Below are 26,285 nucleotides of genomic sequence, written 5' to 3'. Positions count from 1 at the left end.
CAACTGCCTTGGTAGTGTCAGTTAGGTTGAACTCTGCGCCAACTGTGTTGAAAGGAGTAGCAGTTAGGCTGAAGGTTTGGATTGAAAGCGAGGCTGGCAGTCTAAGTGCAGCAGTATATGCTAAGGAATTGACAGACTGATTAGTCAGGCTGGTTGGTTTTATACTTGGGGCTGTGGCAGTTGTAGCTAGGGCAGTAGCTATGGCAAGCGCTTGGAGACTAGAACTTAACGATAGAATAGCTAGGAAGGCTAAGTCTTTAGTCTCTGCGATTCTTTTGATTCAAGTGTTCTTTGAAATCTTTAGCAGTGCGTTGGTTAGATTGACTAGAGGTATATGCTTGCAGGTTTTTGAGTTAACTAGCGTGTTGACTGCAGCTAGGTAGGTTGCGTTAAAGGTGTAAGACTAGTTGCTAGGCAGGGGCTTTTAGTTGACAGCTACCTAGGCAGTCTAACCAAGTTAAATTACAACTGCCTATCAATTGGTTACCTTTTAGGTGACTGGGTTGCCTTTCTTGATTACTGCAATAGGCATGCCAAAGCTATTATAAGAGGCAAATCAAAGCTTGTCTTTAGTAAACAGCATGTTAGCGCTATAAGGCTTTAGAAAGCCTACCCTTAATAAGGCTTGAGGCTTTAGGTTTTGGCAAAGCTACGCCTAGGCAGTGAATTTGGCGATTCTAGAGTTGCTATTGCAGACTATACCAAGGGCGTAGAAGGAAAAGGTAGCCTACTGCGTTAGCTTGATAGACTTGCTAATACTATCTATAGCGCTTTTGCAGTCTTTAACCTTTAGATTATAAAGGCTTTAAGCCTATTTCTTGTCAACTAATAGGTTACTGCATCTAGTGTTGGCATAGATACTAACTGTATCACTAGCTTAGGCAGCTTTCTTAGATAGTGCTACCTGCAGCTGTAGGTAAGTGTATCTTCTAAAAGAGTCAATTGATAGCTTAGCTAGGCTAGTGGCTATGATTATGTTTCTAAGGTATGCTATTGAATTAGTCTTGACTGCTAGCTTGGGTGGATTAGCAGGTGCAGCTAGCTAAGCTAGTTGACAGCTTGTCTGCAAGTGCTAGAAAAGGTTATTGCAGCTACTAAAAGTAGTCTTGCAAATGCTACAAGTCTAGCGTTTCTTAACTTAGGCTACAGCAATGTAGCTAGAGTTGTCGCAGGAGTCAATAGATTGCCAAGACTAGTCTGATTAAGAGGAGGCTACTAACTTGTTGTTAGAGAGCTTTTAGGCTAGGTTAGCCTTGTTATGCTAGTCAAAGCATCTGCAAGTATCTTAATTATTGCAGTTGCTGCGCAGATTATGCTAATTATAGCTGCAGTCCCTATCCTAGGTGTTACTATTGCAGGGTTGGTTGTAAGGCTAAGCATAGTCTTTGTTGCAGTCTTGATTGTAGTTGTAAGAATTTAAATTGCCTTTCTAATTGTTTTTTTAGTTAGTATGACAGTTGTTATGCTAGTTGCTACGCTAGTTATTGCGCTAGTTGTCATGCTAGTTGTCGCGTTAGTTGTTATGGCAGTTGTTATATAGGTAGTTAGACTAATGCTAGGAGGACTTGTTATACTAAGTATTAGCTTCAATCTGCAAAAGTGGGATCTTTTTCTTAATATCTTGCAGGAAGGTTAGGTAGTTAATGCCTTTCTTAAGAGGGTTGATTAGGTTTTAAATGGCTTGATTGAATCTTTCCTATATGGCGGTGAAAAGGTTGTTATTTGCTTGCCTTCTGACAGCCTTGGCAAGGCAGTGCTAGCGTTGTATATACTAGCGTAGGCTGCTGTGATTTTTAAAGAATTTGCGTAGCGAGAAAGATGCAGCCTTAAGCTTCTAAAGGCTTGTCATTTGGTTAGGCTTGAAGCGCTTTTGCAAGTCTGCGATAAATTAACCTAGGTTGCTTTTAAAGGCGTTGCGGTTAGCTAGCGTAAGCTTGTTGGTATACTACAATAGGGCTAGGCTGTGGAGCAGCGTTAGGATTAGGCTTGTAAGAGCTGCTTTGTCCTTTGCCTCCTAGAGGACTTCTAGTTGGTTAGAGAAGGCAAAAATGTTAGTATAAATGTTTAACTTGCCTTTGGTAATTATTCTATCCTTGTTAGGATCTTTTGCGTTAGGGTTAAATACCTTAACATTGTCTTTCTTTAGACAATAGCTAGAGTGGTTGTTGGAAGTGCTAGCTAGGGTAGTAAATTGCTTTTGTTGCTAAAAGGCTAGGCTACCTTAGTTGTGAAAGGCTAAGCTTTTTTGGGTGTAAGCTAGAGTGCTGCAAGGGTTTGGCTGGTTGTCAAATTAGGTCTGCTAGAAGCCACTATGCTAATTAGGGCAAGATTAGCCAAGGCAAGGCTAAGTAGTTGACTAGCGTTAAGCCTAGTTAGCTATATCAAGGTGTTTCTCAAAGCAATCTATATGCTTAGAGAAGGCGTTAACGTAGGCGTTAGACTTCTCAGCCTAGGTTACTAGGAAATCTAGCTTTTTTATAATCAAGTTGTTGCAGTTAGAGGTTAGAGGCCTAGGTTCTTCTTTCTTGTCGTTAGGGAAGCAAAAGAAGTTAGACTTGCGCCTTAACTTAGGCTTTCAGGGATTGTTGTATAGGTTATTCTATATGAAGTTGCCTGCTTTAAAGGATTCTAGAAGTTGGGTTTTCTAACCTATTATGGTTTTGTCGACGTTGTTTAAAGCCTTAAAGCTTGGAAAGGTGTCTTAAAGCTTAGGATATGCTTTAGAAGTGTCAATACCTAGGTTGAATAGCTTTTTATTGTAGTAGCCTTTCTAGATCTTTGCGATATCTTTGTTAAATTGGTTGATGACTTTGAATACCTAGGAGTTTAAGGTATAGTATTAATTGCTTGATTTGCGTGACTAGTTGCAGTCCTAGTGATAGAATTGGGCTGCAATGTGGATAGCTAAAAGCTAGTTATTAGTAGGCTTGTTGCATAGGTTGTTGATAGTATTGTGGTTGTTAATTAGTGCGCTGCTGTTGTTAGGGTTCTTGTTCTTGTAGTTAGAGTAGTACTGATTAGCGTCTAGTCAATTGTTAAAAGGGTTGCTGGCAAAGCCAAGAGGGTTTCTAGGTTGATAGTGGAAGAGACTACCCAAGTGGGTGAGAGTGGCAGGGTCTGCTGTTGACAGTTTTGCTTGCGTAGGCAAGTGTCTAGCAACTAATTAGGCTATGGTAACTAGTTAGATTAGCAGGTTTAGCATTGAAGGTAATAGCAATGTGAAAGGCAAAACAATGTAAAAGCAGTGTAATGCAATGCAAAGAGTCAAGAAAGAAAGAATCTTCTTTGCAAATAAGTTGGCAAAGAAGGCAGGAAAGCAGTGAATATGCGAGAGACTTGCTAGTAAATACGCAAGAGGCTTAGGTATTTGAAGGTTGGTGAATACTCTAGCAAGTATTTAAATGTTAGTAGGAAGGGGCTTAAATACTTGACAGGTTAAGCCTAAATACTTGACAGGTTAGGTTGAAGCAGGTGAGTAAATGGTGCTTTATGCGTAGATTGGTCTAATCAACGCGTTAAAGGCTTGCACATAGCTAATGCTATTTGCAAGCTTTTGAGGTGACTTTGGTATTGCTAGAATTAGCAAAAATTGAGGTTTTTGGTAGGTTTGGTTTGTATTATAACTCTGACAAGTATATCTGTGCTATCAATTTATAGCGTGTTGGCAGAAAGCTACTTCAATAGCAATCTTGTAATATTGTATAAAGTAAAAGTGGTGATTATATTTGGTGGTTTCTACGCAGAGAGCGCGTAGGCTTTAACTAACCCATGCTAGCGCATAGGCTAGGTCACAGGCCACTGGGGCCACTTTGGGCCTCGCCCTCACTATCTATTTACAGCTAGTAGAAACTATCCTTTCTACCCTACCAAGCCTTACGCATCATCTGCTATATACAATTACTTTTTTACTTTTATACTTTTCCAACCTTTTTTATACAACCTAGCATACCTCTTTGTCTTTCTTTTCTGCTATCAAAACTCTCTTTACCTAGTAACCTACATTTTTTTTTATTGTTGCTAACCTAAACAAACAAACCTGCTACTTATTTACTCTTATCTTTGCAAAAAACTCTTTAATATCTGCTAGTGCTAATGTTGCTGTCAAAAACACTATCTATACCTTTATTTTTTACAATACCTTGCCTAACTTGCCTAACTGCAGCTAGAATGTTTTATTGCTATCTAACACTATGTAACACTTGTTTACAAAAACCTAGTCTAACTGCTTCTACACTTGCAACTAGTTAACAAATAACTAGAAATCCTTTGTTACTGCTAACTCTAGCATTACAAACATAATTGATGCTGCTTGGTTTGCCTCTTAGCTTTGCTAAACATGTAAATTAATCTTGTATAACTTGCATTGCTTATGCAAATCCTTTTGCAATGCTACTAATAGTATTACTATAATTGTCACTTCTTCTAGCAAACAAAACGCTAGCAATATAAACAACATGCTTTTACCTTTCCTTATCCTTGCTATCTGCATAATTAGACTTTTCTCTTAGATAATTGCCTAGATTATCCTCTCTTGCATGCTGCAAAACTATGCTTCTTTCTTTATTATAACCTTTAACTAACCCTCTATGTCTACTTGCTGCAACTGTGTAAATCGCTAGAACTATGCCTTTTCTTGCATGCTGTTAAACATGTCTAGCTTTTGTTTCCTTCCTAACCTTAACCTTGCAACCCTATCCTTTGCACCAAACCTAAAAAATCAATGCTACTTCTAGCTAATTGCCTAGAACTAATCCTGCTATGCAACTATCTTAAATGCCTTTTGCTGCAACTCTTGCGTATATATTATCCTTGCTACATGCATGCTATATCTAGCTTGCAAATCTTAAATACTGTCTAACATGCCTTTGTTATTCTTGTCAAACTTGCTATCTTTGCCTATGTCTTTTCTAAACGCCTTGTTTAAATACTAGTTTAAAATTGCAATTGCAATATGCTTTTACATGCTTATGCCAACCTATGCCTTTAGATACTGCCTACTATGCTACTGCATAATCTGCTGCATCTAGTTTAGTGTCTACTTTTACTCTTAGATTTATATTGCTTGTGTAACCTTGTCTTTTGCCTCTCTCTTGTCTCTAACCTTGCCTTTTTTTGCTCTAACTTTTGCCTTTCCAATAGCCTTATCCTTGCGCTTTACAATCTCATCTGCCTACAAAAACACACTTAGCTTATCCACTTTTTTAACTATCCTTTACACCTGCTGCTAAAATAGCAACACTAATTACAAATACTACACTAACAACTTGCCTACCTTGCATGGCAAGTACTAGTGTATAACCTTAACCTTGCCTATGCTGCGGTAATTCTTATAATATAACACTATAAAACTTGCCATGCCTTAGTCTATCAATATATTGCACACCTTGCTATATACTATGTTATAGTGCTATATCTCTATAATCTCCCATGACTATGCTAGCATTTCCTCTAACATATGCATTAATTGCAATAACCTTTTCCAAAACTACTCTACTGCTAACCTATACTTGCGCACTGCCTTAGCCTAGTATAGCATCTTGTTACTGCCTTTTGCTGCTATTTACTCTTTTTGCTTGTTTACCTGCTGCAAAATCTACTGCATTACCTAACCTTAACCTTTTGCTAACTACTTGTTGCAATTGTCTTGCAAAAATAAATATCTAACCTAGTTCTTGCTATAGTTATCCTTTATCTGCCTTTACTTAATTGCTAGCACTAACCTAAAATTATTGCCTTCTATTATTAACAGCTTGCCTAATTTGGCTTTTACTTTTCTAACCATCTTATGCAACATATCTGCTAAATCGTTTGTCTTAATCTTTATCTACTAGTATATAATCTAATCCTTAACCTAATCAACTATCTCTGCTGCTAGCATTGTAAACTAGACCTGCATCTTATACATATGCAAATCAAATATCTAATCTATTAGGCCTAGCTTAGACTTGTCTAACACAACTGTTATAAACTGCTTAACTTTTAGCTAGGTGATTTTAAACAACCTAGTTGCTGCCTCTTGCGCCTCTTTTATACTTATTGTCTTTTCTAACACTGCTATCTTATCCTACTACTTAACTACCAACTAATATATAACTAATATCTACGCTACTTTAATAACTGCCAAATACTTTGGCATGTAATCCTCTAGCTTATACCAACTATTGTTATTGCGCAATCCTAACATTGCCAACCTGCTAATCAATACATTTTTATACAGCATATGCTTATATTAATAGTTGAAAAATGCAACTATTGCATCTAAATACAACTAGTCTGCCTAGTCTTTACACTCTTACTGCTTTACCTTATCTAACAGCATTATACCCTCTACCTGCATATGCTTTTTTACTGCCTTGCAAAACTTGTCAAACAAATTACCTTGCTTTTTAGTAAATGCATATAGCAGCTAGTTTCTATTATCCTATTTTTATATCTGCTGCATGTAACATAACAACTTGCAGTATACTTCTTTATAATCTGCCTATATATCCTCTTTTATCTACCTGTCAAACAGCTTCTTTTGCTTGACATGTATCTTCTTTTTGTTAATCTTAAACAACATTGCATGCCTGCGCTGCTTTACTACTACCTCTCTTGCCTGCTTTATCACCTACTTTATGCTTTCCTATATCTACTGCAATATTACTTTATCCTTGCTAATTAGCTTAACTATGCTGCGCAACTAGGCTAAGTCTAAACCTTTTAAATGCGTTAGCTAACTAATATAGTCTAACTACCTATTTAGCTTGGCTTTTTTGTTGCTTGCTTTAATCAACTGCTTTTTTAACTTAAACTATGCTATCTAGGTTATATAGATTTATATCAGCTACTTTTCCAATGTCTCTGCACTTACCTTTGCTATCATTGCTAGCTTGCTGCCTTAGCTAACCTTAAACTACCTACTTGCTATGCGCAATTAGAAAAACCACTAGCAACGCATGCCTGTTGTCTATAGCATTGCCTGCTCTTGTTTTGCCTTTTTTACCACATTGCTATCTCTAACCTATCTACTTTTCTATCTATGCTTTTTTCTACAATAATCTCTCATTTACTATTTACCTTGCGTAATAAACCTGCATTTATTGCATTGCAACCTGTTAGACTTAGGCAGCGCAATAAACAAAATTAGGTCAACTATTAGTAGCAGGAATCAAAATGTCTGCAACTTATCCTAGTTTTGCACAATACTTTCTAATCTCTCTACTACCTTTACAACTTCTACTTGCTGCCTTGCATTTATATAATTATGCTTTCTATGCAAATAAGTTCTAGCCTTACCTGCATAACATCTAACCTTGCATTTTATGCAAATAACAAACAGGTATTTAGGCAAGCAGTCAAATAGCTTTATAATTTCTTGCTAACCTAACAATGTCTTAATGCTTTAAACTATTCTACTTAATCTTAAAATCTCAACCCTTTTTTACTTTTTTGTTTACTTCTATTATACTACCCTTGCATTAAATAGCTGCTTTAACTAGTTGTTAGTCTTTAACTCTAGTCTGTTGCAATCTTGCTTTAACCTATCTTAACCTTAACGCTTACAATTCTAACATAGCTTTACCTCTTTGCACTTGCTGCTTAGGAAACTAAAAGTTCTATAGCTAGATTCTTTTCAATTTGCTAATTAAAAGCATATTACTTTTGTTTATTTTAGCCAAGAAAAAGTCTTTAGCAGCTACTCTCCTTTTCTCTACAGCAGCTACCCTCTGTCTTTAATTATAAGTCTGCAATTTGTATAGCATTTTCTTTAAATAGCTACTACACAGCTTAGCTATATTTAGAGGTAGGTGATTTTAAACAACCTAGTTGCTGCCTTTTGCGCCTCCTTTACATTTATCATCTTCTCTAACACTGCCACTTTGTCTTGCTACTTAATTACCAACTAATACACAACTAACATCTACGCTACTTTAATAACTGCTAAATACTTTAGCATGTAATCCTCTAGCCTATACTAACTATTGTTATTGCGCAATTCTAACACTGCTAATCTGCTAATCAATGCGTTTTTATATAGCATATGCTTGTATTAATAGTCAAAAAACGCAACTGTTGCATCTAAACACAACTAGTCTGCCTAGTCCTTACACTCCTACTACTCTACCTTATCTAACAGCATTATGCTTTTTACCTGCATATGCTTTTCTATTGCCTTGCAAAACTTGTCAAACAAATTACCTTGCTTTTTAGTAAATGCATATAGTAGCTAGTCTTTATTATCTTATTCCTATGTCTGCTGCATATAATATAACAACTTGCAGTATATCTTTTTGTAATCTGCCTACATATCCTCCTCTATCTGCCTATCAAATAGCTTTTTCTACTTGACATATACCTTCTTTTTGTTAATCTTAAACAACATTGCATGCCTATGCTGCTTTACTACTGCCTCTTTTGCCTACTCTATTACCTACTCTATGCTTTCTTATATCTACTGCAACACTATCTTATCCTTGCTAATCAGCTTAACTATGCTGCGCAACTAGGCTAGGTCTAAACCTTTCAAATGCATTAGCTAACTAATGCAGTCTAACTACCTGTTTAGCTTGGCTTTCTTATTGCCTGCCTTAATCAACTGCCTTTTTGACTTAAACTATACTATCTAGGTTGCATAGATTTGTATCAGCTGCTTTTCTAATATCTCTGCATCTACCTTTGCTACTATTGCTAGCTTGCTACCTTAGCTAACCTTAAACTACTTGCTTGCTACATGCGACTAGAAAAACCGCTAGCAATGTATGCTTATTGTCTACAGCACTGCTTGCTTTTATTTTGCCCTCTTTACTATATTGCTGCCTTTAACCTATCTACTCTTCTATCTATGCTTTTTCCTACAATAATCTCTCATCTACTATTTGCCTTGCATAACAAACCTGCACTTATTGCATTGCAACCTGTTAGACTTAAGCAGCGTAATAAATAGGATTAGGTTAACTGTTAATAGCAAAAACTAAAATGTCTGCAACTTATCCTAGTTTTACACAATACCTTCTAATCTCTCCACTACCTTTACAACTTTTGCTTGCTGCCTTGCATTTATATAATTATGCTTTCTGCGCAAATAAGTCTTAGCCTTACCTACATAACATCTAACCTTGCATTTTATGCAAATAACAAACAAGTATTTAGGCAAGCAGTTAAATAACTCTATAATTTCTTGCTAACCTAATAATATCTTAATGCTTTAAACTATTCTACTTAACCTTGCAATCTCAACCTCTTTCTACTTTTTTGTTTACTCTTATTATGCTACCTTTGCACTAAATAGCTGCTTTAACTAGTCGTTAGTTTTTAACTCTAGTCTGTTGCAATCTTACTCTAACCTATCCTAACTCTAACGCTTACAATTCTAACATAGCTTTACCTTTTTGCACCTGCTGCTTAGAAAACTAAAAGTTCTATAGCTAGATTTTTCTTAATTTGCTAATTAAAAGCATACTACTTTTGTTTATTTTGGCTAAGAAAAAGTCTTTAGCAGCTACTCTCTTTTTCTCTACAGCAGCTACCCTCTGTCTTCAATTGTAAGTCTGCAATTTGTATAGCGTTTTCTTTAGATAGCTACTACATAGCTTAGCTATATTTAGAGGTAGCTATAGTTAAAGGTAGGAACCAAAATGTCTGCAACTTATCTTAGTTTTACACAATACTCTCTAATCTCTCCACTACCTTTACAACTTCCACTTGCTGCCTTGCATTTATATAATTATGCTTTTTGCGCAAATAGGTTTTAGCTTTACCTGCACAACATCTAACTTTGCATTTTATGCAAATAACAAACAGGTATTTAGGCAAGCAGTTAAATAGCTCTATAATTTCTTGCTAACCTAACAATATCTTAATGCTTTAAACTATTCTACTCAACCTTGCAATCTCAACCTCTTTCTACTTTTTTGTTTACTCTTATTATGCTACCTTTGCACTAAATAGCTGCTTTGACTAGTCGTTAGTCTTTAACCCTAGTCTATCGCAATCTTGCTCTAACCTATCCTAACCCTAACGCTTACAATTCTAACATAGCTTTACCTCTTTGCACCTGCTGCTTAGGAAACTAAAAGTTTTATAGCTAGATTCTTCTCAATTTGCTAATTAAAAGCATATTACTTTTGTTTATTTTAGCCAAGAAAAAGTCTTTGGCAGCTACTTTCCTTTTCTCTACAGCAGCTACCCTTTGTCTTTAATTGTAGGTTTGCAATTTGTATAGCGTTTTCTTTAGATAGCTACTACATAGCTTAGCCATATTTAGAGGTAGGCTTAGCTTAGACTTGTCTAACATAACTGTTATAAACTGCTTAATCTTTAGCTAGGTAATTTTAAATAACCTAATTGCTGCCTTTTGCACTTCCTTTGCACTTATTGTTTTCTCTAATACTGCTATTTTGTTTTGCTGCTTAACTACTAACTAATACATAACTAATATCTGCGCTACCTTAATAACTGCTAAATACTTTAGCATGTAATCTTCTAGCTTATACTAACTGTTATTATTGTGCAATTCTAACACTGCCAACTTGCTAATTAATGCATTTTTGTATAGCATATGCTTGTATTAATAGTTGAAAAATGCAACTGTTGCATCTAAACACAACTAGTTTGCTTAATCCTTACACCTCTGCTGCTTTACCTTATCTAATAGCATTATGCCTTTTACTTGCATATGCTTTTCTACTGCCTTGCAAAACTTGTCAAACAAATTACCTTGCTTTTTGGTAAATGCATATAGCAGCTAGTCTCTATTATTCTATTTTTATGTCTACTGCATGTAACATAATAACTTGCAATATACTTTTTTGTAATCTGCTTATATATCCTTTTCTATCTGCCTGTCAAATGGCTTTTTTTACTTAACATATACTTTCTTTTTGTTAATCTTAAATAATATTGCATACTTATGCTGCTTTATTACTGCCTTTCTTGCCTACTTTATTACCTGCTTTATGCTTTCCTATATCTACTGCAATACTATCTTGTCTTTGCTAATTGGCTTAACTATGCTGCATAACTAGGCTAGGTTTAAACCTTTCAAATGCATTAGCTAACTAACATAGTCTAACTACCTGTTTGGCTTGGCTTTCTTGTCGCTTGCCTTAATTAACTGCCTTTTTGACTTGAATTGCGCTATCTAGGTTGCATAGATTTATATTAGCTGCTTTTTTAATGTCTTTGCACCTACCTTTGCTACTATTGCTAGCTTGCTGCCTTAGCTAACCTTAAACTACCTACTTGCTATGCGCGATTGGAAAAACTACTAGCAATGCATGCCTGTTGTCTATAGCACTGCCTGCTTTTGTTTTGCCTTTTTTACTACATTGCTGCCTTTAACCTATCTACTTTTCTATCTATGCTTTTTCCTACAATAATCTCTTATTTACTGTTTGCCTTGCGTAACAAACTTGCACTTGTTGCATTGCAACCTGTTAGACTTAGGCAGCGCAATGAATAGGATTAGGTTAATTGTTAGTGGCAGGAATTGAAATGTCTGCAACTTATCCTAGTTTTGCACAATACCTTTTAATCTCTCCACTGCCTTTATAACTTTTGCTTGCTGCCTTGCATTTATATAATTATGCTTTCTGCGCAAATAGGTTTTAGCCTTACCTGCACAACATCTAACCTTGCATTTTGTGCAAATAATAAATGGGTATTTAGGCAAGCGGTTAAATAGCTTTATAATTTTTTGCTAACCTAACAATGTCTTAATGCTTTAAACTATTCTATTTAACCTTAGGATTTTAACCTTTTTCTACTTTTTTGTTTACTCTTATTATGCTACCTTTGCATTAAATGGCTGCTTTGACTAGTTGTTAGTCTTTAACTCTAGTCTATTGCAATCTTGCTTTAACTTATCCTAACCCTAACGCTTACAATTCTAACATAGCTTTACCTTTTTGCACTTGCTGCTTGGAAAACTAAAAGTTCTATAGCTAGATTTTTCTCAATTTGCTGATTAAAAGCATACTACTTTTGTTTATTTTGGCTAAGAAAAAGTCTTTGGCGGCTACTTTCCTTTTCTCTATGGCGGCTACCTCCTGTCTTTAATTGTGGGTCTGCAATTTGTATAGCGTTTTCTTTAGATAGCTACTTTACAGCTTAGCCGTATTTAGGGGTAGGCCTAGCTTAGACTTGTCTAACACAACTGTTATAAACTGCTTAACTTTTAGCTAAGTAATTTTAAACAACCTAGTTGCTACCTTTTGCACCTTCTTTGCACTTATTGTCTTTTCTAACGCTACTACCTTGTCTTGCTACTTAACTACTAACTAATACATAACTAACATCTGCGCTATCTTAATAACTGCCAAATACTTTAGCATGTAATTCTCTAGCTTATACTAACTGTTATTATTGCACAATCCTAACACTGCCAACTTGCTAATCAATGCATTCTTGTATAGCATATGCTTGTATTAATAGTCAAAAAACGCAACTATTGCATCTAAATATAACTAGTCTGCCTAGTCTTTACGCTTTTACTGCTTTACCTTATCTAACAGCATTATGCTCTCTACCTGCACATGCTTTTCTACTACTTTGCAAAACTTGTCAAACAAATTACCTTGCTTTTTAGTAAATGCATATAGCAGCTAGTCTCTATTATCCTATTCCTATGTCTATTGCATATAACACAACAACTTGCAATACACTTTCTTGTAATCTGCCTATATATTCTCCTCTATCTGCCTATCAAATAGCTTTTTTTGCTTGACATGTATTTTCTTTTTGTTAATCTCAAACAATATTGCATGCCTGCATTGCTTTACTACTACCTCTTTTGCCTACTCTATTACTTACTCTATGCTTTCTTACATCTACTGCAACACTACCTTGTCTTTGCCAATTGGCTTAACTATGCTGCGTAACTAGGCTAGGTCTAAACCTTTCAAATGCATTAGCCAACCAATGCAGTCTAACTACCTGTTTGGCTTAGCTTTCTTATCGCCTGCCTTAATCAACTGCCTCTTTGACTTGAACCGCGCTGTCTAGGTTGCATAGATTTGTGTCAGCTGCTTTTTCAATGTCTCTGCACTTACCTTTGCTATTATTGCTAGCTTGCTGTCTTGGCTAACCTTAAATTACCTGCTTGCTATGCGCAACTAGAAAAACTACTAGCAATATACACCTATTGTCTATAGCATTGCCTACTTCTATTTCGCCTTTTTTACCACATTGCTACCTCTAACCTATCTGCTCTTTTATTTATGCTTTTTCCTACAATAATCTCTCATCTACTATTTGCCTTGTATAACAAACCTGCACTTATTGCATTGCAATCTATTAGACTTAGGCAGCGCAATAAACAAGATTAGGTTAACTATTAGTAGCAAGAACTAAAATGTCTGCAACTTATCCTAGTTCTACACAATACCTTCTAATCTCTCTATTGCCTTTACAACTTTTGCTTGCTGCCTTGCATTTATATAATTATGCTTTCTGCGCAAATAGGTTCTAGCCTTACCTACACAACATCTAACCTTGCATTTCATGCAAATAACAAATAGGTATTTAGGCAAGTAGTTAAATAGCTCTATAATTCCTTGCTAACCTAACAATATCTCAATGCTTTAAACTATTCTACTTAACCTTAGAATCTCAACCCTTTTCTACTTTTTTGTTTACTCCTATTATGCTATCTTTGCACCAAATAGCTGCTTTAACTAGTCATTAGTCTTTAACCCTAGTCTGTTGCAATCTTGCTTTAACCTATTCTAACTTTAATGCTTACAATTCTAACATAGCTTTACCTTTTTGCATTTGCTGCTTAGGAAACTAAAAGTTTTATAGCTAGATTTTTCTCAATTTGCTAATTAAAAGCATACTACTTTTGTTTATTTTGGCTAAGAAAAAGTCTTTGGCAGCTACTTTCCTTTTCTTTACAGCAGCTACCTCCTGTCTTTAATTATAGGTTTGCAATTTGTATAGCGTTTTCTTTAGATAGCTACTACACAGCTTAGCCATATTTAAGGGTAGGAATTAAAGTTTAACTTAAGGTTTTGACTGCCCTATTGCAACTTTATTGCCTTTACATTCTTTTTCTAAGTTTTATGCTTTAAGACTATCTTTACAGTAGTATGCAGCTTTTTCTTTGTGTAATGCTTAGTCTATTTCTTCTTTTGCTTATCTATAAGCTAGCTTTGATTAGCATATAAGCTAAAGATTTCTAGGAATTTTAAGACATTTTTGCTATTAAAGATTGTAATTTCCTCTTGCAAAGGCATTAGAGGCACTAACTTGACTTAATATTAAAAGCCTGCTATTAGGAAAGGTTTTGCTATAGAGAGAGATTTTGCTATAGGGAGAGGCATTGCTATTTTTAAAGGTATTGAAGTCTAATCTTGTGGCAAGCTAGGGGTAGGTTAATGTGACAAAAGGGAAGTAGGCTGCCTTAAAGAATTGAAATCTTTAGTAAAAGCCTATATGACTTGCAAGGTAAATAACTGCTTAGACTTTCTCTTTTTGTAATTTAGTCTGATTTCCTTTGCCTGCAAAGAGCTTATTGTCTAATTCTTGCTTTTCTAGTCTCTGTAAAAGTAGCTTGCCTTTCCTAGATATCTAATCAAAAGCTTTAGGTTTTTTGCAATGGCTTATTCTTACAATTCTAAGTCTTTAACAAATACTAGGATGCTTTTTAGGCTTTTTATACTAAGAAATATAAACTATAGCAATATTATTACTACCCTAGCCTAAATGCAGACTTTTGCGTCATTACTAATTATAGGTTTTTTCTTTACTGCTTTTTAAACTAGAAAGTCTTTCTTTTTAGGTTTTTCTTTTAGGTAATTTTTTCCTGTCTTAACATTTTAGCGCCTCTTTGCGCTTACATTAGCCTTCTTAGCAACTAACTAATTGGTTTGTACTAGCTAGTTTTTAAGCTTTAGGATAGGTTGTCTAGTCTAAGCCTTACTAGCCTTTAGCTTTCCTAATCTTCTTATTGTAGCTTTTGGCTTTAATCTAGCGCGTTGGCAGAGGGCTACTTTAATAGCAATCTTGTAATATTGTACAAAGTAAAAGTGGTGATTATATTTGGTGGTTTCTACGCAAAGAGCGCGTAGGCTTTGACTAACCTACGCTAGCGCATAGGCTAGGTCATAGGCTACTAAGGCTACTTTAGGCCCCACCCTTACTGTCTATTTACAGCTAGTAAAAACTATCCTTTCTACCCTACCAAGCCTCACGCATCAATATGCCAAGCTTGAAAAAGAATCCACCTGCCCTTAAGTATCACATAGCAATGCTGCCATTAGTAGAAGCCTAATTAGCCTAACTAGTCAAGCCACTACTACCAAAAAATCTAGAGATTATCTAATTGTACAAATATTGTAAATCTAGACGCCTTTGAATAGTTCAAAAAGCTAGATTCTACAGCGCCAAAATTGTCAATTTCCTAAGATTAATTCCAATACAACAGATTAATCTTCTTCCAATCCTAGAACCAACAAGACACGTAATTGGCTTAAAATAAGTCACATGCCAATGTTAAATTAACTGCCAATGTCTTTGTAAGTCAGGCTTGTCGCATGCAACAGCCTAATCGCTATACATGCAGCTTAGTAGCTAGCTCTGCCAGTCCTTTAGTCAGTGAGAAGGAGAGACACAAAACCACCTACCTACCTACCTCTCAACGTAGTATACTGCTGCTGAGGCGTAAGCCCCAACGGCAGTAGCCACGTGATCGGCTGGCAGGCGGATGGAATCGTGCTTCTTCCTTACCTCTGGCGCACGTGACTAGTCAGGTGACCCTGATCAGCCCCGATACATCTCGCGGTAGTGCCCAAATCCAGTCGTGTAAGTAAGGTAGGAAAACGCCGGCAGCGTGATCAATTAAATTGAAGGCGTAAGGAAGGAATGGAATGCGGTAAATCAAGTATTATTGCATAGAAAGCTTGGAAAATAACTAAGGTGTAAAGAGTGCTGCTTGTAAATCCGTGTAAGTCTGCGTAATTGATGATGATCTTACAATTTGAGGCCCTGATCACGCTCTTATATGGAAGCGCAGAAAATCTGGTCCAAAGCTGACTCATCCTAGCCTGAAGCGGCCCGTGCCTTTTCCATTCACCACGTCACAACTACCTCTTAGTCTTTAATTTCAAAAGAGTATAGCCTAGAAGCAATCTTCTTATTCTGCTAGCTATTAACTAGTAAGATCTTAAGAAGTTAGTCATTAAAAACTTTAATTAGACTATTGTTGGTCTAAATTTGTTAGAAACGCTTGACTAGCCAAGCTAATTTGTAAGCTAGTTGTTTGTTAGCAATGTATATATATACGCTTTCCTTAGTAACTTGCTTAGGTAGGTTGGTTAGAGTCTTAATTTCTAGTAAGCTAGAGGTTAGGGTAATGATTGGCTTTTCCACTAGTAGACTTTCTAAAGCTGCATCCTCTTAGGCTAGACCTTCTAGTAAAGCTGCTAGCATAGCTAGGTTTTGCATAATTGCAAATACCACGTTAGAAAAAGCTAGCAAAGCCTTATTACTCTCCTGCGCAACCTTAGCAAGTTGCAGGTGTGGCAGTTCTGGCAAGCCTAAGGCGACTGCCTTGGTAGCATTAGTCAAGTCAAACTTTATGCTAACCGCGTCAAAAAGAGCAGCAGTTAGGCTAAAGGTTTAGATTAAAAGCAAGGCTAGCAGTCTAAGTGCAGCAGCGTATGCTAAGGAATTGACAGACTGATTAGTTAGGCTAGTTGGTTTTATACTTAAAGCTGCAGCAGTTGTAGCTAAGGCAGTAGCTACAGCAAGTGCTTAAAGACTAGAACTTAACAATGGAATAGCTAGGAAAGCCAAGTCTTTAGTCTTTGCAATCCTTTTAATTTAGGCATTCTTTAAAATCTTTAGCAGTGCGTTGGTTAGATTGACTAGAGGTATATGCTTGCAGGTCTTTAAGTTAACTAGCGCGTTGACTATAGCTAGGTAGGTTGCGTTAAAAGTGTAAGACTAGTTGCTAGGCAAAGGCTTCTAGTTAACAGCTACCTAAGCAGTCTGACTAGGTTGAATTACAACTGCCTATCAATTAGTTACCTTTTAGGTAACTGAGTTGCCTTTTTTAATCACTGCAATAGGCATGCCAAAGCTATCATAAGAGGCAAATTAAAGCTTGTCTTTAGTAAACAGCATGTTAGCACTGTAAGGCTTTAGAAAGCCTACCCCTAACAAAGCTTAAGGCTTTAGGTCTTGGCAAAGCCATGCCTAGGCAGTGAATTTGGCAATTCCAAAGTTGCCATTGCAGACTATACTAGAGGTGTAGAAAGAAAAGGTAGCCTACTGCATTAGCTTGATAGACCTGCCAATACTATCTATAGCGCTTTTGCAGTCTTTAACCTTTAGATTATAAAAGCTTCAGGCCTATTCCTTGTTGACTAATAAGTTACTGCATCTAGTGTTAGCGTAGATACTAACTATATTACCAGCTTAGGCAGCTTCTTTAGACAGTGCCACTTGCAGCTATAGATAAGTGTATCTTTCAAAGGAGTTAATCGATAGCTTAGCTAGGCTAGTAGCTGTGATTATATCTCCAAGGTATGCTGTTGAATTAGTCTTGACTGCTAGCTTGGATAAATTGGCAGGTGCAGCTGGCTAAGCTAGTTGACAGCTTGTCTGCAAGTGCTAGAAAAGGTTGTTGCAGCTACTAAAAGTAGTTTTGCAAATGCCACAAGTCTAGCATTCTTTGACTTAGGCTATGGCAATGTAGCTAGAGTTGTCGCAAGAGTTGACAGATTGCTAGGACTAGTCTAATTGAAAAAAGGCTACCAACTTGTCATTAGAAGGCTTTTAGGCTAGGTTAGCCTTGTTATGCTAGTCAAAGCATCTGCAAGTATCCTAATTATCGCAATTGCTATGCAAATCACGCTAATTACAGCTATAGTCCCTATCCTAGGTGTCACTATTGCAAAGTTAGTCGCAAGGCTAAGCGCAGTCTTTGTTGCAGTTTTAATTGCAGTTGTAAGAATTTGAATTGCCTTTCCAATTGTCTTTTTGGTTAGTATGACAGTTGTTACGCTAGTTGCTACGCTAGTTATTGCGCTAGTTGTCACGCTAATTGTTGCATTGGTTGTTATAGCAGTTGTTACATAGATAGTTAGACTAATGCTGAAAAGACTTGTTGTATCAAGTATTGGCTTTAATCTGCAAAAGTGAAATCTTCTTCTTAATATCTTACAGGAAGGTTAGGTAGTTAATGCCTTTTTTAGAAAGGTTAATTAGGTTTTAAATAGCTTAATCAAATCCTTCCTATATAGCAGTAAAAAGGTTATTATCTGCTTGCCTTCTAACAGCCTTGGCAAGGCAATGCTAGCATTGTATATACTAGCATAGGCTGCTGTAATCTTCAAAGAATTTGCATAGCAAGAAAGACGCAGCCTTAAGCTTCTAGAGGCTTGTCATTTAGTTAGGCTTAAAGCGCTTTTGCAGATTTGCAATAAATTGACTTAGGTTGCTCTTAAAGGCGTTGCAGTTAGCTAGCATAAGCTTGTCAGTATACTACAACAAAGCTAGGCTGTAAAGTAGCGTTAAGATTAGGCTTGTGAAAGCTGCTTTATCCTTTGCCTCCTAGAGAACTTCCAGTTAGTTAGAGAAGGCAAAAATATTAGTGTAAACATTCAACTTGCCTTTAGTAATTATCCTATCCTTGTTAAAATCTTTTGCGTCAAGGTTAAATACCTTAACATTATCTTTCTTTAGACAATAGCTAAAGTAGTTGTTAGAAGTGCTAGCTAGGGTAGTAAATCGCTTTTGTTGCTAAAAGGCTAGGCTATCCTAGTTGTAAAAGGCTAGGCTTTTTTAGGTGTAAGCCAGAGTGCTGCAAGGGTTTAGCTAGTTGTTAAATTAGGTCTGCTAGAAGCTACTATGCTAATCAAGGCAAGATTGGCTAAGGCAAGGCTAAGTAGTTAACTAGCGTTAAGCCTAGTTAGCTATATCAAGGCGTTTCTCAAAGCAATCTATATGCTTAGAGAAGGCGTTAATGCAAGCATTAGACTTCTCAGCCTAGGTTACTAGGAAATCTAGCTTTTTTATAATCAAGTTGTTGCAGTTAAAGGTTAAAGGCCTAGGTCTTTCTTCCTTGTCGTTAGAGAGGCAAAAGAAGTTAGACTTGCGCCTTAACTTAGGCTTTTAGAGATTGTCGTATAGGTTATTCCATATAAAGTTGCCTGCTCTAAAGGATTCCAAAAGTTAAGTCTTTCAACCCATCACAGTTTTGTCAATGTTGTTTAAAGCCTTAAAGCTTAAAAAGGTGTCTCAAAGCTTAGGATATGCTTTAGAAGTGTCAATACCTAGGTTAAATAGCCTTTCATTGTAGTAGCCTTTTTAAATCTTTGCAATATCTTTGTCAAATTGGTTGATAACTTTGAATACCTAGAGATTTAAGGTATAGTATTAATTGCTTGATTTGCGTAACTAGTTGCTGTTACGCCTCAAAGGCCTAGGTTAATATTAGCCCAGCCTTCACGCGCAGGGCCTGGGAAAGCCTGGTGGCTAAGGTGGCTTAGTCTGCCACATAAAGTGGCTTTAAGTGATTAGCGCGAGCGTGGCTTTCAATTGGAAGGCCTTGTAATTAGTATGGTCTTACCCTGCGGGGTAGGAAGGCCTAGCTAGCCTAGTCGACAGTCTTATAGGGTCTCTGCGAGGGGCTTGCGTAGGGACTGCTAGGCAGCCTTGAGTTAAAGACTGCGATGAACCTGCCTAAAGGTTTACAAGAGCAGGCTTTAATATACATTCTAGCCAAAAGGCTACTCAAGACAGTTTCCTACCTAATTTACTAGCAATACTATCGTAACTGCCTTTTCTCTTGGAACCTATGCTAATTAGCTACCTTGTATAAGTTAGTTAGACTAATCACCTCTATGCCTCTATCCTGCTGCCAACCTAGGTCTTGCAACCCGTTACAACTTTGAAGCCTCTTTCAACAAGCTTGCTATACAGCACGCTTTTGCCTTCAATTCAATACACTAACCTCACTAGATTTCACAATGTCAAATAACAACAACAATGCTAGCGCGCCTAATTAACCTAGCATTGACCCTGCTGCTAGCCTTGCAGTAGACTCCCCTGCCACTGCCTTACCAGCTAGACAAGTGGCTCCTACCACTACAAACCCAAAGGGCTACCTAGCCTACAATATCGACCATATCTACTCCTACTTGCATAGGCAGATTCAATACTATATAAACAGCGCCTATATTCCAAGTAACTAGCTAGCTGCCTTTGTTAAGGCAGTAAAGCTTTGCAACAAAGTGCAGCAACTTACTAGCCTAGATTTAGAGACTAACAACAAGTTGTTGCAACCTACCAGTACGCCAAGCCTAAGTACAGTCTGAGGGAGCCAACAAGCTACCTCCTAGCCTAAGAATCTAGCTGCAAATCTAGCCGCAAATCCAGCTTAGAGAGCCTGCTAAAAGCCTAATCAGAGGTTTCGCCAGGCTTCTAGTCAGAGGTCTCACCTAAGACCTTACCAGCTGTCTCTTAACAAAGACAGCAAGCCTGACAATTACTTCAAGGCTTACCCTAGCTTGAAAGGCACCTGTATTAACAAGATTACCATACTAAAAGCCAATGAAGGTCTTGCCAACTACCACGCTTAGTTTAACAACCTCAAGACTGCTTTTATCGCAAACCCTAACTAGTACCAGACTGCCAATATATAGGTTGCCTTTACTACTAGTTACTTTGACTAGACTATAAAGAACCGTTAGCATATAGCAATTAACGCCTACCTATACATACGCTGCTACTAGCATAAATTTGTCTGCTAGGTTTAACAAAACCACTCTTACACGCAAGCTAACTGTCAAGACAACCTTTAGAAGTAGTTTAAAGCCTAGCAGAAGGATAGTAAAAGCCTAGTCAACTTCTATACCTAACTAGAGTCTCTAGCCTTTAAAGCTAGCTAGACAATTAGCTACAACCTCCTCCTACACCAATTTACTAGCTAGCTGCATAACAGCCTTGTACAAATCGACTGCATTAGCATTGCTACTAATCAGCTGCTTAACAACGCCTAAGAGGTTTGAAAGACTTATAATACTAACAAGCCTCAACCTAACTAGGACTTTACAGGCAATAACTAGTCTTACAGCAGAGACTGCAACAAACGCCTAGCTAACAATAACCGCAGTAGTAACTATAACAACCGCAGCAACCACAGTCAAGGCTTTCAGTCACAACCCTCTAGCAAGATAACTAACGCTAAGAAGCAACACTGCAAAAACTAGCGCCTTTGCTTTAAATGTAGTAAGGCAAGGCATATCTTAAAAGACTGCCAAGGTTAGTATAACCTAAACCTACCTGCCAATACTACCACAACAACCCTCTTGACAGCACCTGCAGGCGCTACCTACAAGGCTAGGGCTTAACCAGCTACTACTAGAAAGGTTACAAAGCTTGACAACGACACTAACGTTAACTATGCTATGTCTAATTCTAACAGGCATGTTGCTAAGCGTCAAAAAAATGATTAGAGAGCTGCGTAGTCTCTAATGCAAGCTTTACTAACCACCTAGAAGCAGTTAAAGCAGTTAACACCTAGGGAAAAGTAGCTATTAACAGCAAGGCTAAGAAGGTCTTGATTAGCCTAGACACCTATGCTAAGTTAAACCTAGTAGCTCTTAACTATGTCAAACTAATAGGCTTAAAGCCTTGCCAGCAACGCAAGCACAACTACTTAATACTAGAAATTAAAGGTGCTAGCAAAACTATGGTAAAGACTTATAGAGTCTACCACTTACGCTTTGAACTTACCAACTGCTAGAAGCGTAGCATTGAAGTGATTAGGCTTTTTGTAGCAGTCAACTGCAATCCATTCAACGCCTTAGTTCTAGTAGGCTAGCCTATTTTACAAGACCTAAAGATCAATATTTGCAACACTAATGCTACATAGGAATACTCCTGCTGCTTGCGAATCCAGCTGGTAAAGATTAGTGAATTCACTTGAAAGGACCTTATGCAAGTAAAGGTCTGCGTCTTTGAAGTCTAGGCACAATACTAGCCTTTAGTTGCCAAAGATGACAAGGACAATCTTTTAGAAAACCTTGGTCTCTCAAACCTTTAACAATTACCGCAGTGCCTAGCCAACCGCAATAGCAACGTATTTGACAATTGCTAGGCAAAGCTACTACTCTTTTATAAAGAAAGCAATCACGCAATTAATATAATACCTAGTAAATCACTACCTTTCTAGTATATATTTAACCTCTCTCTTGCAAAACTGCAAGTCCTAAAGGACTTTATTAACAATGCTTTAGAAAAGGGTATTATCAAAGAGTCTGTCAGCTTTGCCAAGGCTCTTGTACTTTTTGTCTCTAAGAAGGATAGGACTTTTCAGTTATGCATTGACTACTAGAGACTTAACAAAATCACAATAAAAAACTGTCACCTACTGCCTCTAATTAGTAAGCTTTTAGACTGCCTAAACAGCGCTATAGTCTTTTTGAAAATTGACTTACAAGTAGCTTACTACTAGATACAAATCTAAGAAGGCGACAAGTGGAAGACTGCTTTTTGCATACGCTATAGCTATTTCGAATTTCGCGTGATGCCTTTTAGGCTTACTAATGCGCCTGCAACCTTCCAAGCCTATATCAATAAGGCTTTGCAAGGCTATGTCAATAGCTTCTGCATTGTTTATCTTAACAATATCTTTATTTTCTCCTAGTTAGAAGAAGACTACTAGCAGCACCTTAATTAGGTCTGTAAATAGCTATGCCAATTTGAATTATTTGGCAATGCAAAGAAGTGCTTTTTCTTCTAGACTAAAGTCAAATTCCTTAGCTTTATTGTTAATACAAAGGGTTTTCAAATAGACCCTAGCTGCGTAAAAGCAGTACGTAAGTAGTTAAACTACCTTCTAAGGACTTACAGAGATATTTAGGTTTTTCTTGGCTTTTGCAACTTCTACTAGAGGTTTATTTTTGCCTTCTCACGCATAGCCTAGCTACTACATAACCTACTAAAGGGTATAAAGAATAGCTAGAAGCTAGGTTAAATTGGTGACGACTAGGGAAAGCCTTAGCAGCAGGCTTTCTAGGCTCTGATTAATGCCTTTACTATAAAGCTAGTACTGCATCACTATAACCCTAACCAGTTACTACGCATGGAAACTGACACTTTTAATCACACGTTAGCTAGGATAATTTCCTAGCAATTTGACAACAGCTAGCACCCTATAGCCTACTACTCCTAGAAATTCTCTAAAGCTAAGGTAAACTACCTAGTCTACAACAAAGAGCTAATAGCGATAGTTATAAGCTTCTAGCACTAAAAGCATTATCTTAAAAGCGCTACTAAGGTCTAGGTTTACTCAAACTACAAGAACCTTAAGCAGTTTATAGATTAGACCTAGCTTAACAGTTGTCAAGCTTGCTAGTTGATTTAGCTAATGCTATACAATTTCTAGATTTTCTACTAGAAAAGCGCGTTAAACCTAGCAGATAGGTCTTTGCAAAGACCTAACTATGTTGGCAAAGACTACTCTATTAACAATACGCTAGTCACCTAGCTATTACTCTTGCTACGCGCAAAGCTAGTAGAGCCTACTAGTATAGTGAAAGTGCAGCTAGGCTTTTAGGTAGCTATAGAGCAGCCAAGCCTTTAGGTAGCTATAGAGTAGCTAGGCTTTTAGGCAGCTATAGTGTAGCTAGGCTTTTAGGCAGCTGCTAATTAGGATAGATGCAGGCTAGCCTTAACCTACGCTCTCTCTAGGCCTAACCTAGTAGAGGCTAGAGTTTGCTTCTTGCAGGATAAGATAGCCTAGACTGCTAGCAAGGCTAAGGAAAGAGACTAAGGTTTACAAGGTCAAGAATCACCATTGTGTACTAGTAACTTTGCTACTAGCTATAAGCAAGCTTGCAAGATGTTACTTTTGCTAAATTGCAACAAAGCAGTTGCATGCAAACTTTGCATGCAAGTTATTACTAGATAGCAAGCTGCTAAGGCAACCTAGAGTCTTGAATCACTTGACAAGAAAGCTAAGGCTTTGTCACTAATCAAACTTGTTACAAAGGCCTAGGAAGCTGACTTCTACTGCCAGGAGGTCTAGGCAGGCTTTCTTAAAAGTCCTTGCTCTAGTAAGGTTAATATAAAAGGCGTGACTGCATAGGGTTTTATTTAGTCTCTTGACTATGCAGATAGTAGCTTTCTATTACACTATTAGGGTAAGATTTACATCCTAGTGCAAGAATTGCTGCGGCAAGAGCTTTTTCAGCGCTTTCACAACTGCCTTACGGCAAGTTACTAAGGCGCAGACTAAACTAGAGAGCTAATCTAGAGGCACTTTAATTGGAAGGCTTTTGGGGCAAAAGTCTAAGAGTATGTCAGTAGCTGCTAGCTTTGCCAAAGCAAGGCAATTCACCAGCACTGCCTTTACAAGAAGCTGCAAGCGTTGACTTTGCAAGACAATGCATGCCTCTTCTAGCATATATTGTTGGATTGGATTACAAGGCTTCTAGAGTCCTAGAAGAAAAGTACTAGCAAGTGGTATAACAGTATTCTTACTATTGTAGACTGCCTTACAAAGTTAGTCTGCCTTATACTAACCTGCAGTAACATGTCTGCGGTAGACTTTGCAAAGCTGTTTTTCAAGCATATTAAATTACAATACAGCATGCCTTTAAGCATAGTAAGCAACTAAGACTCCCAGATTACAGCTTAATTCTAGCAAGAAGTCTGCATGCAAATCTTAATCAAAAGGCAACTTTCTACAGCCTACTACCTGCAGACTAACAGGTAGTTAGAGGCTTTCAATCAAGTAGTAGAAGACTACTTAAGAGCCTATATGGCAGACAACTAGGCAAATTAGGTAAACCTCCTCCTGCTAGCGCAGTTTGCTTATAACAACAGTTAGGGCTATATAATAGGAAAATTGCCAAATTACCTGTTATATAGCTTTAATTGCAAAGTTAGGTTTTACACTGCAAACAGCATGGCTTTAGAGAGAGATTGCCTACACCTAACTAATTAGACTAATAGCATGCCTTTGTTAGCCTCTGCTAGCGCAGTACTAGGCAAGAAGCGCCTAAGGGAATGCCTGCTAATGCCTAGGGTTTAAGCCTAACTGCAGAAGTTGGAAGCTTTTAGAGACAACCTACAGGTCAAGTTGGCGCAGGCTGCCAAGCGTATAGCTAAGTATTACAACTATACTTACACGCCTAAGCAGTTTAAGGTTAATGATTTGGTTAAGTTATTAACTAAAAACCTATAGTTGAAGACCTTAAAGCTTAGCCTGCGTTAGATTAAGCCTTTCTAGGTGATTAAACAGGTAGGCAGTTAGGTGTACTGACTTGTATTGTCTAATAAATATAGCTGCCTTCACAATGTCTTTCTAATCTAGCTACTGGAAGACTACCACCTCTGCCCCAGCGAGGGTCTACTATCTTTCCTAGACCTTGATGACTCTAAGGAAGAATAGGAGGTCGAAGAAATCTGCAACAATGCCAAATTTGACAGCGTAAAGCACTACCTTGTCAAGTAGGCAAATTGGCTGTCAGAATATAACACTTGGGAATCGCTGGAGCATTTAGAAAATGCCTTGAAGGCGGTCTATGCGTACAAAAAGGCTTGCGGAAAGAAGAGGCCTGCGCCTACAAAGGCTAGGAATGACGGCGACAGCGACAATGGTGGTGGCAAGGACTCTGTGAGGTCCCTACCAGACCCCTAGGCTCTGGCCTGCAAGGCCCTAATGGTGGGCAAGCAGATTAGACGGTTGAAAAGGGTCTAGAAGTGAGGTTCCTGCCAAGTCGGTTACTCTTTTTCCTTACCTGACCGAAAAAGAGGTTGCGGAAGGTTTTTTAACAAGGATTTGGCGCTAGCTAGTCAGGCAGAAGGCGCCTACTTACTGGCAAGTAATTGGGTAGGGCATGGAGGGCGCTGGAGACGCAGACGTCCCCTTGGAGAGAGGATAGTTGTTACGCCTCAAAGGCCTAGGTCAATATTGGCCTAGCCTCTATGCGCGGGGCCTAGGAAAGCCTGGTGGCCGAGGTGGCTTGGTCTGCCACATAAAGTAGCTTCAAGTGATTAGCGCAAGTGTGGCTTTCAATTGGAAGGCTTTGTAATTAGTATAGTCCTACCCTGCGGGGTAGGAAGGCCTAGCTGGCCTGGTTGACAGTCTTATGGGGTCTCTGCGGGAGGCTTGCGTAAGGACTGCTAGGCAGCCCTGAGTTAAAGACTGCGATGGACCTGCCTGAAGGTTTACAAGGGTAGGCTTTAATATACGTTCTGGCCAAGAGGCTACTCGAGGCAGTTTCCTACCTGATTTACTAGCAATACTGTCGTGACTGCCCTCTCTCTTGGAACCTGTGCCAATTAGC

General features: G+C 37.8%; 2 protein-coding genes across 2 annotated transcripts; one reads left to right on the top strand and one right to left on the bottom strand.

The window, feature by feature from the left end:
• Nucleotides 1-4,358: 4,358 nt before the first annotated feature.
• QBC33DRAFT_449646 (uncharacterized protein) lies at nucleotides 4,359-4,508 on the top strand (the record flags this gene model as incomplete). The annotated part of the gene is made up of 1 exon (XM_060424527.1): nucleotides 4,359-4,508. A coding segment is annotated over one exon (150 nt), but the record flags the coding sequence as incomplete, so codon positions are not given.
• A 6,983-nt stretch (nucleotides 4,509-11,491) lies between these two features.
• On the bottom strand, nucleotides 11,492-11,662 carry QBC33DRAFT_449896 (uncharacterized protein; the record flags this gene model as incomplete). Its single annotated transcript, XM_060424540.1, has 1 exon — nucleotides 11,492-11,662. A coding segment is annotated over one exon (171 nt), but the record flags the coding sequence as incomplete, so codon positions are not given.
• Nucleotides 11,663-26,285: the final 14,623 nt, after the last annotated feature.

This window comes from Phialemonium atrogriseum (assembly GCF_030411735.1).
Source record: "Phialemonium atrogriseum strain 8032-3 unplaced genomic scaffold QBC33scaffold_10, whole genome shotgun sequence".
Classification (NCBI taxonomy): Eukaryota; Fungi; Ascomycota; class Sordariomycetes; order Cephalothecales; family Cephalothecaceae; genus Phialemonium; species Phialemonium atrogriseum.
This window is presented reverse-complemented; position numbering and strand designations above follow the sequence as displayed.